The sequence below is a fragment of the Belonocnema kinseyi genome, chromosome 4 (genome assembly GCF_010883055.1).
Source record: "Belonocnema kinseyi isolate 2016_QV_RU_SX_M_011 chromosome 4, B_treatae_v1, whole genome shotgun sequence".
Lineage (NCBI taxonomy): Eukaryota > Metazoa > Arthropoda > Insecta > Hymenoptera > Cynipidae > Belonocnema > Belonocnema kinseyi.
This window is the reverse complement of record NC_046660.1, coordinates 90,863,750-90,886,029: the sequence shown is the minus strand read 5'-3', so window position 1 is coordinate 90,886,029 and position 22,280 is coordinate 90,863,750. Positions and strand designations below refer to the sequence as shown.

General features: G+C 31.0%; 1 protein-coding gene across 1 annotated transcript in view; it reads left to right on the top strand.

The window, feature by feature from the left end:
• The window catches only part of LOC117171007, a 254,157-nt gene that overhangs the window by 229,689 nt on the left and 2,188 nt on the right, over positions 1-22,280 (top strand). Inside the window, exons 10-18 of the mRNA XM_033358052.1 lie at positions 9,495-9,625; positions 11,882-12,127; positions 15,156-15,411; positions 15,498-15,728; positions 16,908-17,085; positions 17,178-17,351; positions 18,352-18,454; positions 20,613-20,982; positions 21,025-21,278. Of these exons, the coding sequence (XP_033213943.1) occupies positions 9,495-9,625; positions 11,882-12,127; positions 15,156-15,411; positions 15,498-15,728; positions 16,908-17,085; positions 17,178-17,351; positions 18,352-18,454; positions 20,613-20,982; positions 21,025-21,278 (1,943 nt within the window). The remainder of the gene's footprint in view (positions 1-9,494; positions 9,626-11,881; positions 12,128-15,155; positions 15,412-15,497; positions 15,729-16,907; positions 17,086-17,177; positions 17,352-18,351; positions 18,455-20,612; positions 20,983-21,024; positions 21,279-22,280) is intronic.

Sequence of the window (22,280 nt, the reverse complement as noted above, 5' to 3'; positions counted from 1 at the left end):
GCGAATGATTTTTAAGTTTTTCATAGCAAATTGTTACTACATTGCATTTTTTCTAATTTTCCAAGCAATTCAAGCCAAAATAAAACTCTTGACAACGTAAATTACAAGAAATAGTACCATTTTCTTCAATTTCGTTTTTTTTTAATTTTTATATATATATTGAAAATTATTTTTTTACGTATGTATAGTGAAAATATCAAAATGTTTGTATATTTTTTCAAATTTTTTATTTCGAATCCGGGCTTTCTGGTTACAACTTAAAAATGGTACCACCTGATCGATCCGGCAGTTGGAAGACTTTCGCATCGCGGTCAATGCACCATGAGCGGATTTGTTTACAGCTATTTTTCTCGAGAATATCTCAAAAGCGCATCTTGTTAATTCATGATGTTACAAGTTTAAGAATGACCTATTGCTGGGAAGAGAATGAAATTAAGCGAAATTCCGATGGGTTCAGATTCCCCCTGTGAAAGAGAAGTAGTTTTGAATGAACTCTAATTGTTTTCTGGAAGTACAGGAAAGGCGGACACAGGTTTGAGTTGGAATTTAGTTTGACGGTATTTTAAGTTTTAAAATGGATAGGCTAGGCATGCCGAGAAGCTTGGAGTGCCATTAAAAAAAGGCTCAGAAATTTACTGAGGATCTCGTCATGTTAGCTTTAATGAAGTTAGCGTCAACTAAATTCCAACCGAGGATATATTACGGTTTTCGCGAATGGGATATTTAATCCTGATTTTATCATTCCTCTTGGCAGAAGTCCTTTTCCCGTCAAAAGTGGAACCACTAATACCCCCGAGATGGTCAGGATCAAGTTTTATAAGTCCCACCGAGTAGTTATACTATAAACATAAAACTTCAATTAATGTTCTTCGTCAAACTTATTAGACTAATTTTATGACTTTACAAAGCGGTTTGGTTACTTAATGCATACTAGAACTTTATATAATTTACTGGTATTATTATTATTTTGTGTAACAAAAATGAGTAGGCTCATTAAACAATAGTTTATAATTCATATAATTGTGTTGTCGAATTATCATTTTATGAAATGGATGTTATTACAATTAAATTTTTTGTTTATTATAATTAATTTAAATAAGTATGATATAAAAATATTCTCTTCAACTAGAAATAATGTTTTTCACATCATTTAATATAATAAGTAAAAATATAATGAAATTTTTTTAATTAAATATGATATCACAACCCCAAAAAATTGTTACATCAATTTTTATAAAAGTTGGTCAAATAGATCAAATAGGTATAACTACAAAACTACCCCTAAAAAAATTAGTCAAAGTAGGCGCCGAGCGTTTACAAGGTAGAGTTTCAAAGAAAATATGTAATACAAATTTTTAAAACTATTTTCCTTTAAAAAACTTAATCAAGTCGTTGAAACCCTTCTTATAGCAAACTTCCCTCTGAAACTATAAGCGTTTCAGCCCGGCGCTACGAAGCTCTAATTAGTCCTAGTTCATTATTTTAACAAATTAATCTTTCGAAAATCACTAAGATTTCAGAATGGGAAATTGCAATTAAGAGTGGTCAAAATAAATTTGAAACTATTTTGAGCGATTTCAATATAAATAAGGAAGATTTCGAAGGATCAAAAGTATAACAAAAAGAGCAAAGGATTACGAAAGCTTTGTATTCCATGGCCTTTTGTGTGTAAAATGTTTGTTGCGATATCAGGATTAAAAAATAGTTTGAGTAATTCAAAGAGAATATATCAATATTAATAAGAAAATTTAATAATTCACAGTAATAATGCAGGGATGGCATTAGGGATTATGGCATACAGGGATTCTATAAGGTTACGAAAAATTGCAGGCGTTACAACGGTTTAAACTGGTTATGAAAGTTTATGTAAGGATTCCAAAAGATTACAGAAATTACACCACAATATTACATAAGGGTATTACATAGATTAAACGGATTAAACGGAAATTTGTACGTCAGATTACAAGACCTAAAAATTTCGTATGAAATGGAATTGCCTAGGTATTCCTTGTTATAAGATATGTGTTTAAATATGATAAGGGCTCATAACATGTTACAAAAACAAAAATATTTTCAGAAAATTGCAAAAATAATAAAAGATTATAATAAATTTGATGTAATTGCAAATATTAAATTATAGTGTAACAGATAGTTAGGGTTCTTTATAGAACCTTTATGAAATAAAAAAAATTACAAAATGGAATAAGCTACTTTGAATAATAATTGAATAAATTATAAGTTAATCAAGCCTTAAATTGTCTGACTATAAAAAGGAAACATTTTTATATATAATTATATAATAATTCTTTTTTGTTCTGTTTAGAAAGAGGCCACTACAATTTTACAATGGTGGGTCGCTTTAAATTGACGCGGCCTATAGAGCTTTACTGAACAATCTGAGAGAACAGAGAAAACTTCAGTTTCAATAGGGTACTTTCTCTACTCTTGTTATTCAGAAAAAAGTGGCTTTAAAAAACAGGGGAAAACGGAAAACGTATTTTTCTGGTGCCATCACCCTTCTGCCACTTCTTATGAGATCTAAAGCACTCAAGAATTTTTTTCAAGAATCTCCTCGAAACGATTCATGTGAGAGGGTAGAGAGGTCTTGTGCTTTTAAACGTATACATACCATCTCCAATCTCAACCATCAAAGCGAAATCGATCAGTCGTTTTTTCAACGCTGTGAGAGAGAATATGTGAATTTGCTCTATTGACGATAACACAAGTACCATTGATTTTATAAGACGCAGATTGATGACACCGTCACAAATTTTTACAAGCGCTTAGTGTTCTGCGCAATTGACGTTTTATCATTTCCCTAAGGTTAACAAAGTAACCTTAGGTATCAATAAAATTTATTATCAGTTTATAATAGTCTTCAGCAGTTTTAGTTTTGAAATATTTTAAACATATTTGGGGAGCTGATAAACGTACAAAAATAATTGAAGTAGGTGCCGCGCACGTGAGAAAAATGAATTTGTATCCTGTTAAGACGTTAATTTAGTCGTTCAAATCCCCCCATAATTTTCCTCCCCTAAATCCCCTCTTTTCGCTTATGTATCCCCTCCTATAATTTTGCCTACTCTTACTTCCCCCATTACCCCTACGTTCTTTATTATATCCCTCCCTTTACTTCCCTCCCTTTCCTTACTTCTCCCTACTTCCCCGCACAACCCCTTTCTTTCCCCAATTCTTCTCACTTCGTCATCACTTCCCTTTCCCAGATTAACCATCCTATCGCTTCCCCTTACTTGTCTTATTTCCCCTACTTCCCCTCCAATCACTGCCAATTGCGCCCCCTGCTTCCCCTTCTCTCAGTTCCCTTACTTCTTCTCCCTTTCCCAACTACTCCTCCTCTTACTTTCTCTCATTATCCCTCCCATTACTTTTCTCCCGCTTCCCCTGCTACCCCTTTCTAGACTTCCTTACCTTCTTCTACTTTCCTCCCATCATGTGCCAACACTTCTCACTTCACCAGCCGGGAAAAGGAGTACGTAGAACGGACTCACACCTGACCGAAACAAAAAGGGTTTATTTCCCGGGTCTACGAAACCCTTAAAACTGTTTATTGTATTCGACGGTGGCTTATAAATCAGTGCAGCTTTTTCTCTAATTACTTATTGTCTTCCTGGACCGTCTCTTTGGACTCCACATGGTAACTTTGTTGTTTGATAGGAGATTTCCAACGGCCTAGAATCAATAGACAATCTTTTAGAAAATGTTGAATTTCCTGTTAAGTGAACAACTGATATTCATCGTGGGTGGCACTTGCATTAGGGTGGCTTCAAAAATTCATTAAACATTTATTTGAATTTACAAACAAATGCGTGTTTTTTATAATAGTTCGAGATTCCGCGAGCCCCACGAAGTTCAACACGTATTTCCCAAAAGAAAAAAATGTTTTTGTACATTCTTTTTAAAATCGTCGATAAGTCTGTTTTTACAGAGTGCCAAAAACCCCACATGATTAAAAAATTGGGTACAATTTTGTACAATTTTGTAAAATTTTTTTAAATTTTGGCACAATTTTTTTTCTGTTTCTTTAGTTCCTTTAGTTACGAGTTTTTCTGCAATTTTCAACTTTTTGTTATCCTTGTAGTTAGAGTGAAGTAATACTTAATGCGATTTAATAAATTATTTTTAACAACAAAAATCATATTGTTAAGCAAACTATTTTACGTGGATATTTTTTTCTGTTTTTCTCTTATTTTACACTAGACTTTATAGTAACTAATCATTTGATTTAAATCTTTTGCTTTTTAATTTATTTATATACTTTTGTATATTTTTATCGATAACAACTTGTTTTATTCAGGTAAAAGGGGTTTGGGGAGTGGAGGCTGATAGTGAAGAATGTGCAGTTCCAAATTTTTTACCTTAAGCTCTGCAATCAACTTCGTATTGTTTTGAAAACAACATTTTTACAGGCTATTTACAAACTCACTCTTCTATAAATAACTCTATAATACTTGATCCCTACAAAATGTATACTGTTTAAAAAATTATACTCGTTTCTCTTCATTTATTATTTGTTAATAACTAAAAAGTAAACGAAAATTTAAAAGTTTCAGAAAAAACCACAACTTTCTAGAAGTACTCTAATATATAAAATAATAAATTCTTTAAACAATTCGTTTAAATTCGTAGAATTCTTCTAAATCCACTGCCTACTTCTGAATTCATAGAATTGTTCTAAATTCTTTGGCATTCCTTTGAGATCTGGTGTACTTCAAAATTTCTTGAGGGATATTTTGTAATTTTGTTTACAGATTAATAATCAATTTACTGGAAGGCATCATCAACATCACTTCAAGTTAGTTACAAAAAGTGCCTCGCTTTGTGCGACTTTAATTTATAAAACAAAGTTGCTCTACACCTGTAAGAAACTCAGGGTAAGATTATGAAGTTGTAAAGTTTCTATACGGAAAATTTTCCGATATCCAGCATCTTTTTCACTTTTCTTTTGCATTTCCTTTTTTCCTACTTAAAATTTTCCGTTGCCGCCGAGTCTAGCGTTCCCTATTCATCACTGAGTCAATATATTGCCACCGAACCACGCCTCAAATCGCTTTTGAAATTAATTTCTGACAAAATTCCAACGGTTAACGTGCTTTCGTTTTTTAGTCAATTTAGCGCGAACAATCTGCAGTGCAAAATGATTCCACGAATCCGAAACAAAACGACCTCGTTTCCTGAAAAGGAAATATTTTTTGATGTCCGACTCATATTCAAACCTTTTATAAATATAATTGAAAGGGGGATAATGGATTAAAAAGTTGCATGATGTTTCGTCCCTTCTTTCATGCAGACTTGAAACTCGATTTATTTTTCCAACAAAAAAATGATGTGTAGACGATTTACTGTCAGCACAATTCCATTTTCGTGCCAAGGACTCTACCGTTTAAGAATTTCCATATTAGAGCAATCACGCGAAAAATTTCGATCAACCGAAATTTACACTTGGAAATTTATTTCAGTGTCGATAAGCAGGCGCGAATGATAAATAGGCTCAATGACGGTGAATAATTCCAAATTTACCCAAGCGTAAAGCTGCTACCGGGTGGCTCTTAAACACTGTAGGGAATTTGTAGACCAAAATTTGTGTTTAATCTGCAAAATCTAAAAAAAACAAGCTGCAATATCTTTTTCTTTAACAAAATTTGTTCGCCTAAATTATATCTCCAAATTTTTTCAGAACTACGTTACACTAGGATGGATATTTTTAGTTTAAATCGTAAAGCATAAAATGGAAAATAAACAAAGTGAATTTATGGAAAAGCGACACAAGTTGTAATAAAATGCTTAATAACCATTCTTACATTCTTATCATTTATGATTGAGAAAGTATTGAAATTGTCCGAAATTTGACACCACAGTTTTTCGACTGATCTCCACGTTTTTTAAACAGCCATTTTTGATAAAAATTCAAAAAGTGAGCGCACTTTGAAAATTTGTGAGACCACTTTTTTATTAATTTGAAAATTCTATATACGGATATTTATAGTATTAAAAAGGACAAACAATTTATCACAATGACTTTTTTCGATAAAAAGAAAATTCTCAGATTTATAGCATTTTCAACATTTGTTTAATCAACCGAAAATTAACATTTTATGCCAAAAGACGCACGGTATAAAAAAGAGTCAGGAGAAGAAAATGATTACTTTTTAAATAACCTACAAGATTATCATAATAAATTTTTGGATTTTTTTGAAAAATCGAAAATTCAAATTATTATTGCACAAAAAACAATGAAAAATCAAAAATTCCATTTTGTAGTCAAACCATGTAGCACACGAATAAAGATGAATAAATAAAAAATCTTATTAAAAAAATAATATACAATTTCGTTAAGAATCACTTCTTGATAGGACGTGTACTTTTTGTTTTATTCGTGAAAAATAACATTGAACATAAAAAAAGTAAAAAAAATGTGTGTAAAAACGCCTAAAGTTACGAGAAAAAAAAAGATTCAACAAAACCGGTTTACAAAAAGTCTATCGGAAATCGAGCGCGCAGCGCGAGTGTCACGATGAGAATGTGTGTACCTCAAAGCCTACAGAGCTTTGAGAAATTTAATCTTTGACCATACTTAATTAAGTAGACAATTCAGAATGTGAAGACGCATACAAATACTGCCATCTAAAAGAGACCTTTCTGATAAAGTTTTATTCAAGCATTCCAAATGCAAAGAATAAAGATCCGAGCGCGAAGCGCGCGATGAACATGTACCCGCTAGGCATGCAGATTTTTTTAAATCCGATGCACACTTTTTTAATTATAAAAATAAAACAATGAAAATACTTTTGTTTCAATACCAATGCATATAATGAATTGCAACACGGAGAAAAATGGAAAAATAATTTTTATCAAGATTGCTGTATTAGATTACAAATTGCTATGGTACTAGTGACTATTGCTCGAGTGCAAGTACTCCTTCTAAACTGTTAAGTTGTGATTAGTAGATCACATCATTCCTATATCTATAAATAACTTTTTAACAGACTGATCAAATTAAATGTGATATAGATCATACTTTGATTCATTTTAATAAAGTACCTTTTGTAAAAGATACCTTATTTAGTAAATCCTAGTTAAAATATATTACTACGTATAGTTAAGATTAGAGTCGAAATAATATGCGTCGTGCAATGTTAAATATTCGAGGCTCTTGGAGACGCTCGTATTAGCAAAATACGTTGAGTCTGCGAGCCTTCTAGGACACCGTATCAGAAAGCTGCCATCAATATCACGCAAGCGCAGTAGCACTGTATTGCAGCCGACAGTTCGCGATCGCGAGTTCGCGCCATTCTCAAAATACGTGATATGTTTAGGAGGGAGAGGGGGGGGCTGGAATATAATTTCCCGTATTAAAAGCAATGACAAAAGTGTGACGTAGGGTGAAGGGGGGAGGGGGGGTGAAAGTTCCTGAAAAACGTTTTGCGTACTTTGTGAATGGCCCCTTAGTAGAACTATAATCATTCGATTCTTTTTCTAGGCTGGAAAGTTCACTTAAAATTTAATTACTTTTTTTCTTATAATGCATCTGAAACTAATGAATCCGTTAAATTGTCGAGATTTACAATTTGAACAAAAATCACAAATCAAATGAGTATTTTAATAAAAGATTTAACTATTAAAAGTTAAATAAATTAAATTTAAGTAGTTTGATTGAACATTTTTAAATCCACCTATTCATATAAAATGTATTCAACGAAAAAATAGAAAAAAATATATTCCTTTTTTAGCCCTGGCTTATCAGCATAAAATCTTGGCTGAGATTTTGTCAAGACACTCCAAGCGATACATTAGCGTAATTAGCTAGTGCGTGCGGAGGTTTAGGTTTAGGTTGTTTTTAGGTAGGGTTCGAATCCCCCAGTGGGTGCGATTTTTCATAGCGTTTGAGCGTGCGATTATGTTTGTAAGTGACCGCAAGTACAATTTCATAATTTCAAAAATAAATGAAGTGCAATTAATATAAGTAAAACTTTTTTTGTGTGCAAATTTATCATTATATTCAATCATCTGTTTCGAGCATGCCTCACATTTTTAAGCATATATAAGAATGTCTGTTTATTTTTCTTACTTTCCTTATAACCTGATCTTCCATTGATAACTAACTGACCAACCTTTCATTGCTCTAATCTACTCTCTTCGAGCATAAGCGTGTTCGAACAAAGCCTATTATAGCAATCAACCTAACATTGCTATATACTCTACCTCCTACTCCACACACGTCCTTACACTCAGTCCCTAAGGGTCAAACCATTTGCTACTCTAGACACATGCTTTTAGTCTGAACCATTTAACTGCCATTCCTAATATTTTTATATTAATCTTTGTTAGATGGCCCAACGTGAAAATGAATTTCTTTACTTTCCTTAGACTGAGTCACCTATTTCCAACAATGATGCCCAGGTTTTCAAACTAGATTTCTCTCCGTGAACTAATAATATACATTTATTGAAATGATATACATTTTTCAGGGCAGCTAGGAATAAAATGTAATGCAAAATAAATAACAAATATTACAATAATCATTAAGAATAAAATTCGCACTTTATTTTGCAATATCTGAATAAAGAGTCCCAGCAAGATGTACAGAAATAAATATAATATAGATTTCATATTTGATATACCAAAGCCGAAGAAGCTTTAAAAAAGAGGGTTCACAATCATCAAGTTACAGTTTTCGATGCTTTGACCTTTAATTTTAAAGTACAAAAACCAAACGCTCAGCATTAGCCAACATGTTAAATTCGTACCAATTTCATTGAATTCTCTTGAATTCTTTCAGATTATATTTCTCTAAATAAACTCGAATTAAATAGAATTAAATAGAAAATTAGTTACATTATTAATGCGCAATAGTCACTTTAAGTCCGTTTTAGTCGCAAAGTACAATTTAATTTACTATATAGAAATCTTTCAACTACCAAAATGTTTATTTTTTAAGTATTTCGAAATTAAAGATTTTTTCTGTCACCCAATATAAATTTTTTAAATTGATTAATTATAAAGAATGTGTTCTTTATATTGTAGAAAACACATGTTCATATTCTAAACCCAATAATATCTACAAAGTTGTTTGTTTTTATTTCATAAAATGTAGAGCTTATTCCTTAATAAATTAGAAAAATCAAAAACTAAGAAAATTCATTTTTAGACCTAAAGTGGCCTAACACTATTTTAGTTAAATAAAAGAAAATGCTTTGCAGTATTTTTTTACCAAAACGAAAAAATGTAGGGGATAATATTTTATACTATGCTCTTGAAATATTAAAAAATCAATTGTTCATTGTAGAATTTTTTTCCCTATATTATATTTGTTTAATGTGGAGTATAAAAAATATATTCTGAATCAACTATTTCAGATTCAAATTGTTTTTATATTGAATCTTCAATGTTTTTATGAAATCAGAGGTTTTTTTACGGTTGGACTGAATAGTGAAGGAGATTCGACTGAAATTAAATCTTGTTCAATTTTTTTACAGAAGGTGACGCAGGAGATTGGGGTCCTTGGAGCCAATGGACTCCATGTAGCAGTTCTTGCGTCGGAGGAATAAGGAATCGTTATAGGTTTTGCGACAACCCACCCCCACAATATGGAGCCCAATTTTGTCAGGTCAGAATTTTAATTCAACTTTTTTGGTTTAAGACTATACCTTTCAATTATTTTATTTCTTTTTCCATATAATGACAAAATGTTGGTTTTAATTATTGTTTTCTGATAAAACCGCACTTAAATTCTTATTTGAAATTTTTCCATTATACTAGCAGCAGTACACATAAATTCGGCGCCGATTGTTAAGAAACCAAGAATCTTTGTTTATGTGTTCTGTATGTCACAAAAAAGTTTTAATATTAACTGCTAACAATTTTTAATATCTTTTTTAAGGATTACATTTTTTGAATCCTGTATTTTTCAAAACAATGATGAATATTCACATTTTTATGCTGCCTGATGGGTTTTTGTAGGATTTTTAAAAAAGCAAAAACATATTTATGTGATTAAATTAACAAAAATGCAACCGCTTTTTTAAATATCAAAGGTTTTTTCAGAAAATATATCAAAAATTGAAAATCATGTCGAAGCGTTGTACAAAAAGTTCCTATTCCATTTCTGAACATTTGGCATCGCTTTTCGAGCATCCTGAAACCTCGATATAGACCCAAGCTCTTTGCTGTTGAGCTTATATGCGAACGAGTATTTCTGAGAAATTCCCCTCGGTGCTTCGTTTTAAAAGCATGCAGGGCACCTGTTTCACCTTCCACTTGCTTGTTCAATCGTCGGCGATAGGAGCGGCAGCGCGCGGGGATGGACAAAATTAGGCCTATATCGCGAAGTGCTATATAGTTTCCAGTGTATTTCCAAAAACTAAATTTACCATCCATACCTTTTTCGCTAAAAGATAAAAAAAAAAGCAGAACAGAAACTCTTCGAAAAAAACAATTCTGTTTCAGGATTTTTTTCTTATATCACATATTTTTCAAATTTCGAATCAATGTAAAAACTCTTTCCCAAATTCAAAAATAAGGGAAAATAATTAGAAAAATGCTAAATTCTAAGGAAGTGCTCGTTTTGCATTCTAGTCATTAATTTTTAAAATTTTTAATGCCAAATATTGGAAAATGAAGTTTGAGCCTTTTTCAGAACCCTGCGGAAGAAACTATTCTTTCTTTGATTGTTTCGCGTCCACCATTTTCTTCAATTGCAACTTAATTTTTTTTCTTCTTCAGTTTTCAAAATGCTAGTAAACCGTTCATCAGGATGAAAAAATTAATGATCTTCTTTATTATAATTTTTTTTAAAAATAAATTGTTAAAATTAAGGAATCATTCATTTTAGTTATTAAGTTAAGATTGTGATCGCATAAATCTTAAATATTTGTGGAGTGCCAAAGAAAACATGAACAATGTTTCATGTTTCCTTAATATTACATTATTATACTAATTTATATATTATTATATATTATTATATTAATTAATATTGTATTTTTTCCAAAAATTCTAATGTTTTTGGGTCTCTTACGACTGATATTTTACTGTTGTACTAAAAAAAAAACGTTTCGCGAAAGGGTTTTAACGAGTTACTCCTAAATTCGGTAAAATCATCCAAGTAAATAATGGCCGCAATTATTTAAAAGATTTCTAATCATTTTAAAGTTAATAAAGTTACTAAAATTAATGGCAACGTTAAATAATTTACTTATTGTCACTTAGAAGTTTACCAGATTATTTTTTAACTTTGAGTACAAGTAGTATCACGTATTAAAATACATCTTATAATTTGATAGATTTGCTACTTTTCTTAAATTGTTGACTATGAAGAGAAACCATTTTTTGTTTGTTTCATAATAAAATACTATGAGCTGTTTAAACACACATAAGCAAAAAATTGTACATAAATCTTGTTCGGGTACTAGACTAGTACTTTGCAACACATTTCCATAATCTTCTACAAGTCAAATTTGTCACAAGTTTTTTTTGCACAACTTATCAAATTTCTAAAACTGAAAATCTTATTTGAATGTATTTTTTAATCGTTAATTAAAACGAAACTGTACCAAAGAAGGTATAAAATAAAGTAACATTTTTAAAAAACAAAACAATCTTTTATCTTACAATGATTTATTCAGAGCAAGATATAATTGTAAAAAACATATTTGCGGCTGAGCTAGTTTCTTCCACATGCGCAGCTTAGCCGCATTTTTTGGTGCGCTATTCCATTATTCAAGAGAGAATAACTTTGAAAGCTTCTTGTCGACTAGAATATATTAAAATGCTGAATGTATCGACAGGTTAATTCGAGAGAAAATCCGCAGTGGATTTCAATCTACCTACTTGTTGCACTGAAATCGATTTAATTTGCATGTTCAAGGGGAAGGCTGTTGATACTGAGGCATGCGGGGGTACAAAACATCTGGATCTTCATGGATCTTTGAGCCAAGGCGACTGGGAATGTCGTCATGGTCGAGGTTTGGCGGCCGACAGACCGGAAGTGACTGCCGAAGTCGGTAGCAAGTGTAGATGTGGTTGCGTCCTGAATATGAATGTCGAAAAAGCTAGAACGATTCTGGCTGCGAGCACCCAAGCGTGCCCTGGACGTTCCTTCTGGCTGATTCAGGTGAACAAATTCAAAGAAATCTATTCATATGATCTATTTTCATACTTTAGTTGCACGAGAATTCAATTTTCCCATATTTACTACCATCAATCCATCATCTTTTTGATCTCATTCATAATCCTGTAAAGTATTTTATAGTAAATAAAAAAGTCTTTTTCATCTTGGATCCTACAGTGAAATTCGGGACCTCTTCTAATTTTCATTTTTATGCCTCTTTTCTTGAATTGACCTTCAGGAACATAATTTTACATTTCAAACATAAAAATTGCATCTTTACTGGTTATGTTCACGAGCGCACACGTTTGGGAAGGGCCAGTGTCTGATCATAGCAGTCAGGCATCACTGCCTGCCCAATCTTTTCGAGCACCAAAGTGATGTAAGGCGATTGTGGTCAGACAACAGTCTATCTCCACAGGTCTGAGTGGAGACCCGGTCTCCCACTTATCGTTTAGAAGTATTCAAGGTATTTCTAAGAATTTCACAAGGTTTACTGGATTTTATAGGATCTTTAATTATTGCAAAGGCTTTACGGGATTTTATCGATTTTAAGCTCGATTTCAAAAGTTTTCCAGATAAATTCGAAGGATTTTCAAACATCTTAGCATTTTAAGGGATTTATAAACGAATTTGCAAAATAAATTAAATTTTGTGTGATTCCAAACACTTCAAATCATTTTAAGAAATTTCGCAAGATTCTTAGGGATTTCAGCGGCAATTTTTTTAGAGAACTTTAGCAAATAAGTATAATTTAATTTATATTTAAGGGCTTTTAAATTTTTTCACTTGTGATGATGGATTTTCACAATTATAGACTTATATAATCTAAAATATTTCAAAGAATTTTTAGAAATTTTAAAAATATAAAGAAATTTAAAATAATTTTGCAGCATTTTCAAATATTTCAAGATATTTCACACCTACAATTATTTTAAAGCATTTACATGATTTTTAAAGATTTAAAAGATTTTAACCTATTTTAACAAAAAAACTTTAGATTTTTACTTATTATAATGAATTATTACGATTTTCAAAGAATTCAAAGAATTTGAACTAGGGCACGCGACTCTTTGTTCTTGCGCTTCGCGCTGGATAATGTATTTACCTCGCGCTACGCGCTCGGTCGTTGTGCACAGACTTTTTAAAACTAAAGGTCAAATCATCAAACACAGTAATTTGGCGATTATGGATTCACTTTTGTTAATGCTACTTCGGCTTTACCGAACACATTCTCATCACGTATCTCGTGCTTCGCACTCGAGTTTGTCCCTGAAAATGTATATAATTTCCATAAGTGTATATTATTACAATTCATAACATGCTTTAGAAATTAAAACCATTGGTATTAAAACAGACGTAGTTTCATTTTCTCGTTTAAAAAAATGCGCATTCTTTAATAAAAATAATATTATTAAACATCTTATTGCAACTTTTGCCGTTTTTTTTCTCAAAAATTGAATTTCCTCATTTCCAATATTATTTTTGGGATTTAAACGTTACACATACGGTCTACACATCAGCGTTGCCGTTTTGTAACTTCTAGATTATATCCCTAAATACTGTGAAATTGTTGAATGAAAAAATGTAATTCCTGGATTTTCCATTCTTTTTTATACGGTCAAAATTTGACTTTTCGAATTTTTCAGGAAAAATAAACAAGTTGTTATGATAATCTTGTGGGAAATTCAAAAATCAACATTTTTCTTCTCCTAACCTTTTTTCGTATCGTGTGTTATTTGACTTAAAATGTTCATTTTCGTGTTTTTTGGAATTTTGTAAATGCTAGTCTTTTTGAATATTATGAATATCCGCACGGGGAATTTTTGAATTTTGAAAAAAGTGGTCTCAAAAATATTCAAAATGCGCTCACTTTTTGGATTTTTATCCAAAATGACTTGACCTTTACTTTAGGACACTAAAAGAGTGTACCAAAGGCCAATCTAATAGAATGATTTTATCAAAAGTTATCGTACTCAGAGACAGGCAGACAGACATATAGACACACCTACAGACCGACACATGCGTAAAAAACTGTTTTTGGTATTCAGAGGGCCTCGAAACGTAGACATTTGACCAAAACTGTGGGGGTCAAATTTTACAAAAATCTAATACCTTCTGTGATGAGAATGTGAAAACTACAGCAAAATCATTATTTGCCCACACTAATTTCCCTATAATATTTTTTTGTAAGGGCCACACTGTATGGTTGAATTAAGTTAAAATTAAAGTTTAAAGTACATGTGATTTTTAATCCTTATAGTAAAAAGATGGCATCATACAAACATTTTAAGATGAAAACGATAATAATCAGAGGGTTGTTTTTTGAAGAAGAAAAAACTCGATTTTTGTATTTAACTACTAAAGAATTTTAAAAATATTATATAGGTGGGGGGAAGTTACTTTCTGGAAATAATAGGTTTCTGTTTTTAAGTAGTTTGGAATGACCCAATTTGAGTATGACAATATATTTTATTGTCAGTCGCAATAAAACCTTAGTTCTAACAATTAAAAGTAATATACTTTTTAAAATGCCCGTAAACAAATTATTCTTCGTTTAGGTTTATATTCAATAAATAAAATCCAAAAATCCAAGTAATTAACCCCTCGATCATTCCTTTGAATATTATCTACTGTTTAAATTAATACATTTAATATTTTTATTATTTAGTTTAATGTTGATTATTCCATAATTGTTTTCCATATAATGATTTTATATCAAGAATTTTCTATAATCACGGAAAAATTATTGGAAATTCATTATGGCCTATAATAATTTTACTATAATGTTTCTTCGAAAGATTAGATTGCAATTTTGCACAAAAGTCGCTGTCGTTCCTTCTTCGATCTGAATTTTTTATGTTAATTAATTTACTTTTCAGAGTTTTTTCTAAATACTGCATATCACTATGATTACTGTAATAGTAATGATATTGATTAACAATACATTATCTGTCGTTAAAAAAAGAAACGGTTTATATAAAATAAATTATATATGTTATGAATAAAAAAATTAAATAAATTAATGTTTCAGGTTTCATCAGAAAATGTGATCAGGCTTCATTTGGATCAGGCTAAGCTTCCTTGTCCAGGCCAATATGTTCGTGCACGTGACGGAGATTCTCTTAGCGCTGAACTTCTTGCAGACGTTGCATTTGACAGAAAAGAACCAACCACAGGAACGATTGTCTCTTCAGCGCAAACTTTACTTCTCGAGTTTTTTAGCGATGAAGTGATGGCAGAAGGAGAGTCTTGCGTCGGTGGCTTTCTGGCTCATATATCAATGCTGTGTGAGTTCAGAAGATAACAATTTTTCCAGTATTTAGTCATTAGTTATTTTATCAAAATAACCATATTCTATTCTACGGAATTTTAGCAAAACCACAGTCGGAAAATGGAACCTCGCTGCCAACAACAATATACCTAAAACCGAAAATCATGGCTGCAGCTGGCAGATGGGCTCAATGGCTAACTCCAGCCCATCTTGCTGCTGCTTCGCTTCTGGTTCTGACATTTCTGGTCTCCGTTTTTCTGGCGCTGCAGTACGCCCTTAAATATCGGAAATACCAGATTGCTGAGGATTTGGATAGTCTTGCAGATAATTCTAGTAATTCCATAAATAATACATAACCAGAGTTGTTAACAATTCCCTGACTTCCGGCTTGATCTTTCCCTGATCAATTTTTCATTTTCCGTATATGTATATTTCCGTATATTTCCGAACAACCCTATTGCTAGAAAGTAAAAAAAAATTATTCATAATGTTGAATTTTCAAACCAAAAAGACAAATGTTATAAAATACATGCTTTCAACATCAAAATATAAATTTTGAACAAAAAAGTTAATTTCCAACAAAAGTGTTGAATCTTAAAGCTAAAAAAACTAATTTTCTGCACCAAAAAATTTCAACCCATGAATATGAATTTTCAACTAAAGAAATGAACAGAAGTTTAGTTTCCATCCCTTCGTATACTACTCCATGGATACCCTTCATTTTATTATAAAGTAGTCGCTAAGGACCGAGATAGTTAATGCGAATATAAACATTCAATTAGTAAAAAAAAGATTAACTTTTTAAAAAAATAGGACCTATCAACAAAATGCATGCATTAGCAACCATATAGTTGAATTTTTAAGTAAAACAAATGAAATTTTCAACTTAAAATAGAATAGTTTAATTTTCAGTTTAAAAGATTAATCTTCTACCAAACAGTGGAATTTTGAACTAAAAAGGATACATTTTCAACAAAGAAGAAGTAGTTAAATTTTCAGTCAAAAAAATTAATTTTCAATTAAGAATACGAATTTTTAACAAAATACTTGAATTTCAAACCAAAAAGTTCAACTTCCAACTAAATAATAAAAAATTTCAACCAGAGATGAAATGGCTCAATTTTCAGTTTAAGATTATTCAGTTTTCAAAAAAAAAAAGAATTTTTAATCAAGCAAAAAAAATTTTAACCAAACTGATTCATCTTCACAAAAAAGTGAGTTTTTAAGAAAGTCGTTCCACTTTTAACTAAGCAGTTGAATTTTTAACCAAAAACAGTTCAATTCAACCAAAAAATACGATTTTGAAGCAAAAAAATGACTTCTTAACAAAAATGTTCGTTTCATAAGTTTACAAAACCTTAGTAAAATTGTGTTTCCCTGACTTTCCCGAATTCTCTGATCTATGGCAACCCTGATAACATAAAGAATAAAAATAAAACCAAAGCTTATTCAAATGCTATTGAATTTCAGCTTCAAATATCATTTTTCCTTGATATATAATTTTATTTGTAGCTTGCAGTGATACGATACCAGGTTCTAGAAGAGTCAGAGCCATGTCCTCATCAACTTTAATTTCCGAAGTTGTTTCTCTCGTCCGATTACCCATGAGAGGTTCTTCTAAACACGCGAGATTAGAGGAAACATCTGCTGATATTGAGGATGGTTATGACAGTACAGAAACTCAAGCAGAGTAAGAAATCGTTTTCCTAAAAAATAAAAAAATAATAGTGTCAGCTGGAGAAATTAAAAAGAGAATAAAATACTTTATATGTATTTTGGCAGTGTTGAGGAAGAACAAAGTACGGAATCGAGTACCAGAAAAGGGGAAGATTTGGATGAAAATGGATCAGAGAAAACAATTACTCCGAGTGCAGTGAGCACTCCTATAAGAAAAGCATCAACACCTAAATCTTCGACTTCTGAACAACCAGAGGTCAAGTACGCCCGTCCAGTTAAGTAAGTTCAGACTAGGCATGTCGCCTCTTTTATTTATTTAACGCATCATTCATATTAAAGAAGATCATTCATAAGAATTATTTTTCTGAATCAATTATTATTCAATAAACAACTCTTCTTGCAATAAAAATATTTCTCTCGGAAATTTCTGTAGGCACTTAAAATAGAGGAAAAACAAACAGAGCCTTTATTATGAAAAAAATAGATCTCTTTCAATTGCTTGACCAATTAACCATACACAAATAAAAAAATAATATCCCGCTTAACAATAAATTGCTCCTGGTCTAATCAATATGATATTAACTAATGATTTAATATTTAACAGCAACCATTGCGATACACTAGTACGTTTTACGGCCATTTTTCTTAGTATCTATCAAACCTATTTACGAAAATATTAGATTAGATTGAATGAGTCAATGGTGAAACATGCATCATACACGCATGATTATTCCCCTTTAATTATTCATTTAAAAACTTCAATCGTCATTAATAGAAGACTTGTTTTTTTTATCATTGATAAGTGTTGAAAGCTTAGCATTATCACTAGCTAATAATTATTTCACCCAAAATTAATTTCTCATCCTAGATGTAATATACCAATAGAACTGTACATAGCTATTTATGTTCAATATGTATATGTTTACATAAACTATTAAATCCTCATCATCATTACATGTACATACCACACGCGCATTCCACACTAGATCTCTATTTGCTGCAATCAAATTGCTGGAATTCATATATACCTGCGCAATTTCCATTTTGAAGCATGCATGCTGTACACATGTGTACCTCTTTAATGAAGTATTTAAAATCCGCTTGGTTGTTGAAGATTTTATTATTAATCAGTTGAAAAGCCATACTTTTAAATAGCTAACAACATTACTATTTTCTGTTTACTATCTCTGAATTGCTAAAATTGTTACACTTTTAAAATTAATATTCTTGTTGAAAGATTTGCTGATTTTTGAACTTATTTTTGGTTTTAAAATTGCAGGCTTCGCACGGTGGGTCCCATAAGTCCCGTTTCGGAAGAGGGCCTCACGTCCGAAGACAGCCGACGATACAGCTCAACAAGTGCTTCGACCAGTTTGAATAACGTAAGACCCCCTCACCCCAAACCAACTAACCTACTTCTTCGGACCAAGGTACCCGCTCCTCTGCTTCAGTTTTTCAGCTTCTAAAGACCCATACGCTTCAAAAACACTGCACATTTCACCAGCGAAATATTGCACTGAAAACACAACGCACCATTCCAACATTGGCATCATGTAGAAACAGAAACAAGCCAAGAACACTAAATATTCGAAACATCTGATATCAGGGTTGCTACAAAATCCAAATTTCAAAATTCCCAGACTTAGCCTGGCCAATTTGTTATTTTCCCTGATTGTTCTAAATTTTTGTCAGGTATAAAAACAACCTTACATCTATGAGATCCATAATATTAATGCAAAGAAAAATGTTTCTAAATATAGTTCTAACACTTTTTGGTAACAGAACTGATACAGAATTTAATTAGAGGTCATCCACAAATTTCAAACAAAAAATAGAAGAATTAAATTTTTAGTTAAATCAATTAATTTTCAACCAAGAAAAAATAAATTTCTAACCAAATAGTGTAATATTCAACCAAAGTCATGAATCTTGAAACCAAAAAATTAATTGTCAATTAAAAGTGTGACAGTTGATATTTCCACCAAACAATATTTTTATTAAAAAAAAAAAGTTAAATTCAACGAAAAAATACGAATTTGCAATAAATTAGTTGAATCCTCAAATAAACCAGATTACTTTTCAAACTAAAAAGAGGAATTTTCAACTAAGAAAGATTTTTGAGTTAATCAAGAAAAAAAATTTCACCAAAAATATTGAATTTTTATGCCAAAGAGACGAATTTCCTGCAATTTTAAACAACAAATTTCATTTTTTAATTTAAAAAGTTGGATTTTTAACTGAAAAATATAAATTTCCGAGAAAAGTGAAAGTTACATTTTTAGTTAAGAAATTATAATTAACTTTTAAAAAATTAACAAAATATTTTAGTCTTCAAACCAAAAATACATTTTTAACAAAGCAGTTCAATTTTCAACCAAAAAGATGAATTTTAGATAAAGATGAAAATTAATTTTAAACTTAAACAAAAATGTAACAAAATATTTCGATTTTCAAGCAGACAAATAAATTTGCAATTAAATGATAAATCTCTAACCAAAATGTGAACTTTTAACCAAACAGTTGAATTCCAAACACACAAAAAATGCATTTTTTACTAAATTTGCAACTGAATAAGATCAATTTTCCACCAAAAATAGAATATTTAAATTTTCTGCTAGAAAAATAAATTTTCAACCAACAAAAAAAAAGACAAATTTTAACCAAAATATTTAAATTTTCATTATTAGAAATGAATTTTTAATCAAAAACATAAAGCTTCAACAAAATTGTGACAATTTTCACTTAAAACAGATCTATTTTCAACTTCAAGTAGAATAGATGAATTCTCAGTAAAAAATACCTTGATTTTTAACCAAATAAAATAAATTTGCAATAATGTAGTTGACTCTTCAACGAAGGAGATTAAATTTCTATCAAGAAAGATTAGTTTTTAATCGAATACATGCATTTTAAACCAAATATTCATTTTTTTATAGGAATTTTCAACCTGATAGTTAAATCTTCAATCGTAGAAATTATTTTTCCATTAAAAAGATGAATTAGTTACCAAGAAAGTCAATATTCTACCACAAATGACGAATTTTCAAAAGAATACAGAAACTCTCAACCAAATGATAATAAAACCGGCTTCAAATTCAGTTTATCGTCAATTCTTTGACTCTGTCAAATTATGCTAACATACCCTGACTTTTCCTAACCAGTTTAAAATTCCCTGATATTTTCTGACTTTCACTGATCAGTTTTTAAATCCCTGACTTTCTGGAATCTTCCGATCTGTAACAACCCTGGGTATGAAGTTCTATCACTTATTCTTTAAAAATTTATTTTTTATGATAAAAGAGATTTTTTAAGCTGGAGTGTATTTTGTTCTTTGATGATTTTGATCAACTGAATCTGCGGTGCATTTCACCTATATTCCAAAATTTCTTTAAACTCCATAGGTTCCTCAAGCATAATTCTGAAAATACTGTCCGTTAAGAAATCGAAAACATGAAAACATCACCCTTCACACTGACAAATAACATCGCTCAAAACATCATTCTATCTTATTCCAAATAAAAAATTTGACTCTTCTTTCAGAGCTTCTCTCCAGCCAGCAGCAGTTCTTCGAACACCTCGACCCTGCGATGTGGGAAGGATTCCAAGGAACGTCGAAATCGAGAACGTCTTCTCCACGGTCCTGGTTCAGAGTTCAGCCTCGCCAATACAGAAGTTGATTTAGAAATGGATTACTACGACTACAACGTCGTGAATGCAGGCGCAGCGCCTGGTTCTTACCTAGGAATGGATCCAGCTTTTCTTGTCTGGATTCCACCCTTGGGTTCTGATGAATCTGATATTCTGGATACCATCGATGAAGACCATCGTAAGGAGGAAGCTTCAGAAGCCAGAAGACTCGACACTGAAGGAGCAGCTTTAACAGCAGCTGAGTACGAGAAAATTAAAGAGAGTCAGGTTTCGACTTCGAAAGAAGAAGATGATCAAGAAGAAGATGAGATTCTTCCTAGAAGACTCGATCCTGGCGAGAGTCGCCTTCATGACGAAATAATCTCTGAGTATAGAGCAAGACTGAGAGAAGGAATGCTTCCAATTCACAGGATCTTGGAAGATTCTAGAGTGAGGATCAGCGAGGAATCTCTGTCTAGGCAGGCTCCTGATGAATGTGGGGGATTCTCGACTGATATCATCCCTAATAGACTGAATGTGGAGGTGGACTCTCGGCAGGTGACTCCCACGCATCGTTCGGTGAGTTTTCTTTTATCAAATGTTTCTAGCATATGACTGGCAACTTGTCCTATATTCGTAATTTGGTGGACGTCTTAAGGACGTCCTGAGGACCATTTAAATCAATTTAAATCAATTCAATCTGGAAATGAGGGATAAGTCAGGGATTAAAACAAATTGTACAAATTAGAGAAATTCTATCAGAGGAACTTGAAATGACTCTTATGGATAATAAATTTTTTATTTCAATTTGTTTTATTCCGTTTATAAAAGGCTATATGTTAAAAATGTTACAAGATGAAGATTCTGGTCTTTGAATATTAATTATTATTATAAAAAAAATTCAATTAAAAATAATATAATATAATTTGAAGTATGATTTAACCTTTTAATTTTTAATATTGTTATTAAAATATTGATGTTAATTTAATTTAATTACAAATAATTATTATATTAGTAAATACAAATTTTGTTGATTATATGAATAAATTTATATATTAAATTGATTAATTAGGCAAATATTAATATCGATCAGGAATAGTTAAGAAATGATCAGAGTAAAATTACGGAATTTTGTAAATGAAGTTTTTGTGGCCACTGTTGAAATAGGTTTTCTTTATGAAAAATTAAACTATTTTTTCGAAAATATGTCTTTGTTTAAAAAAGTAATTGAATTTTTTTATTTAATTTAATTGTACCCTTTCTTATAAAAATATGCTTTTGTTGAAAAATAATTTTTTTAACTGAAAATATAACTTTTCGTTTTTTCGGTTAAATATTTATATTTTGTGGCTGAAGATGGCTGAAAATTATACTTTTTGTAAGGAAACTAATCTTCTTGGTTCAAAATTTCCCTACTTATTCTTAAAAATGGAAATGGTTGTTTGAAAACAAATTGTTTACTAAATTCATATTTTAGGGTTAAAAATTCAACTATATCACAGAAAATGATTCTTTTGGTCTGAATATTTAACAATTTGGATGAACTTTTTTTCTTTCTGGACCAAATTTTTTTTGTTTCAT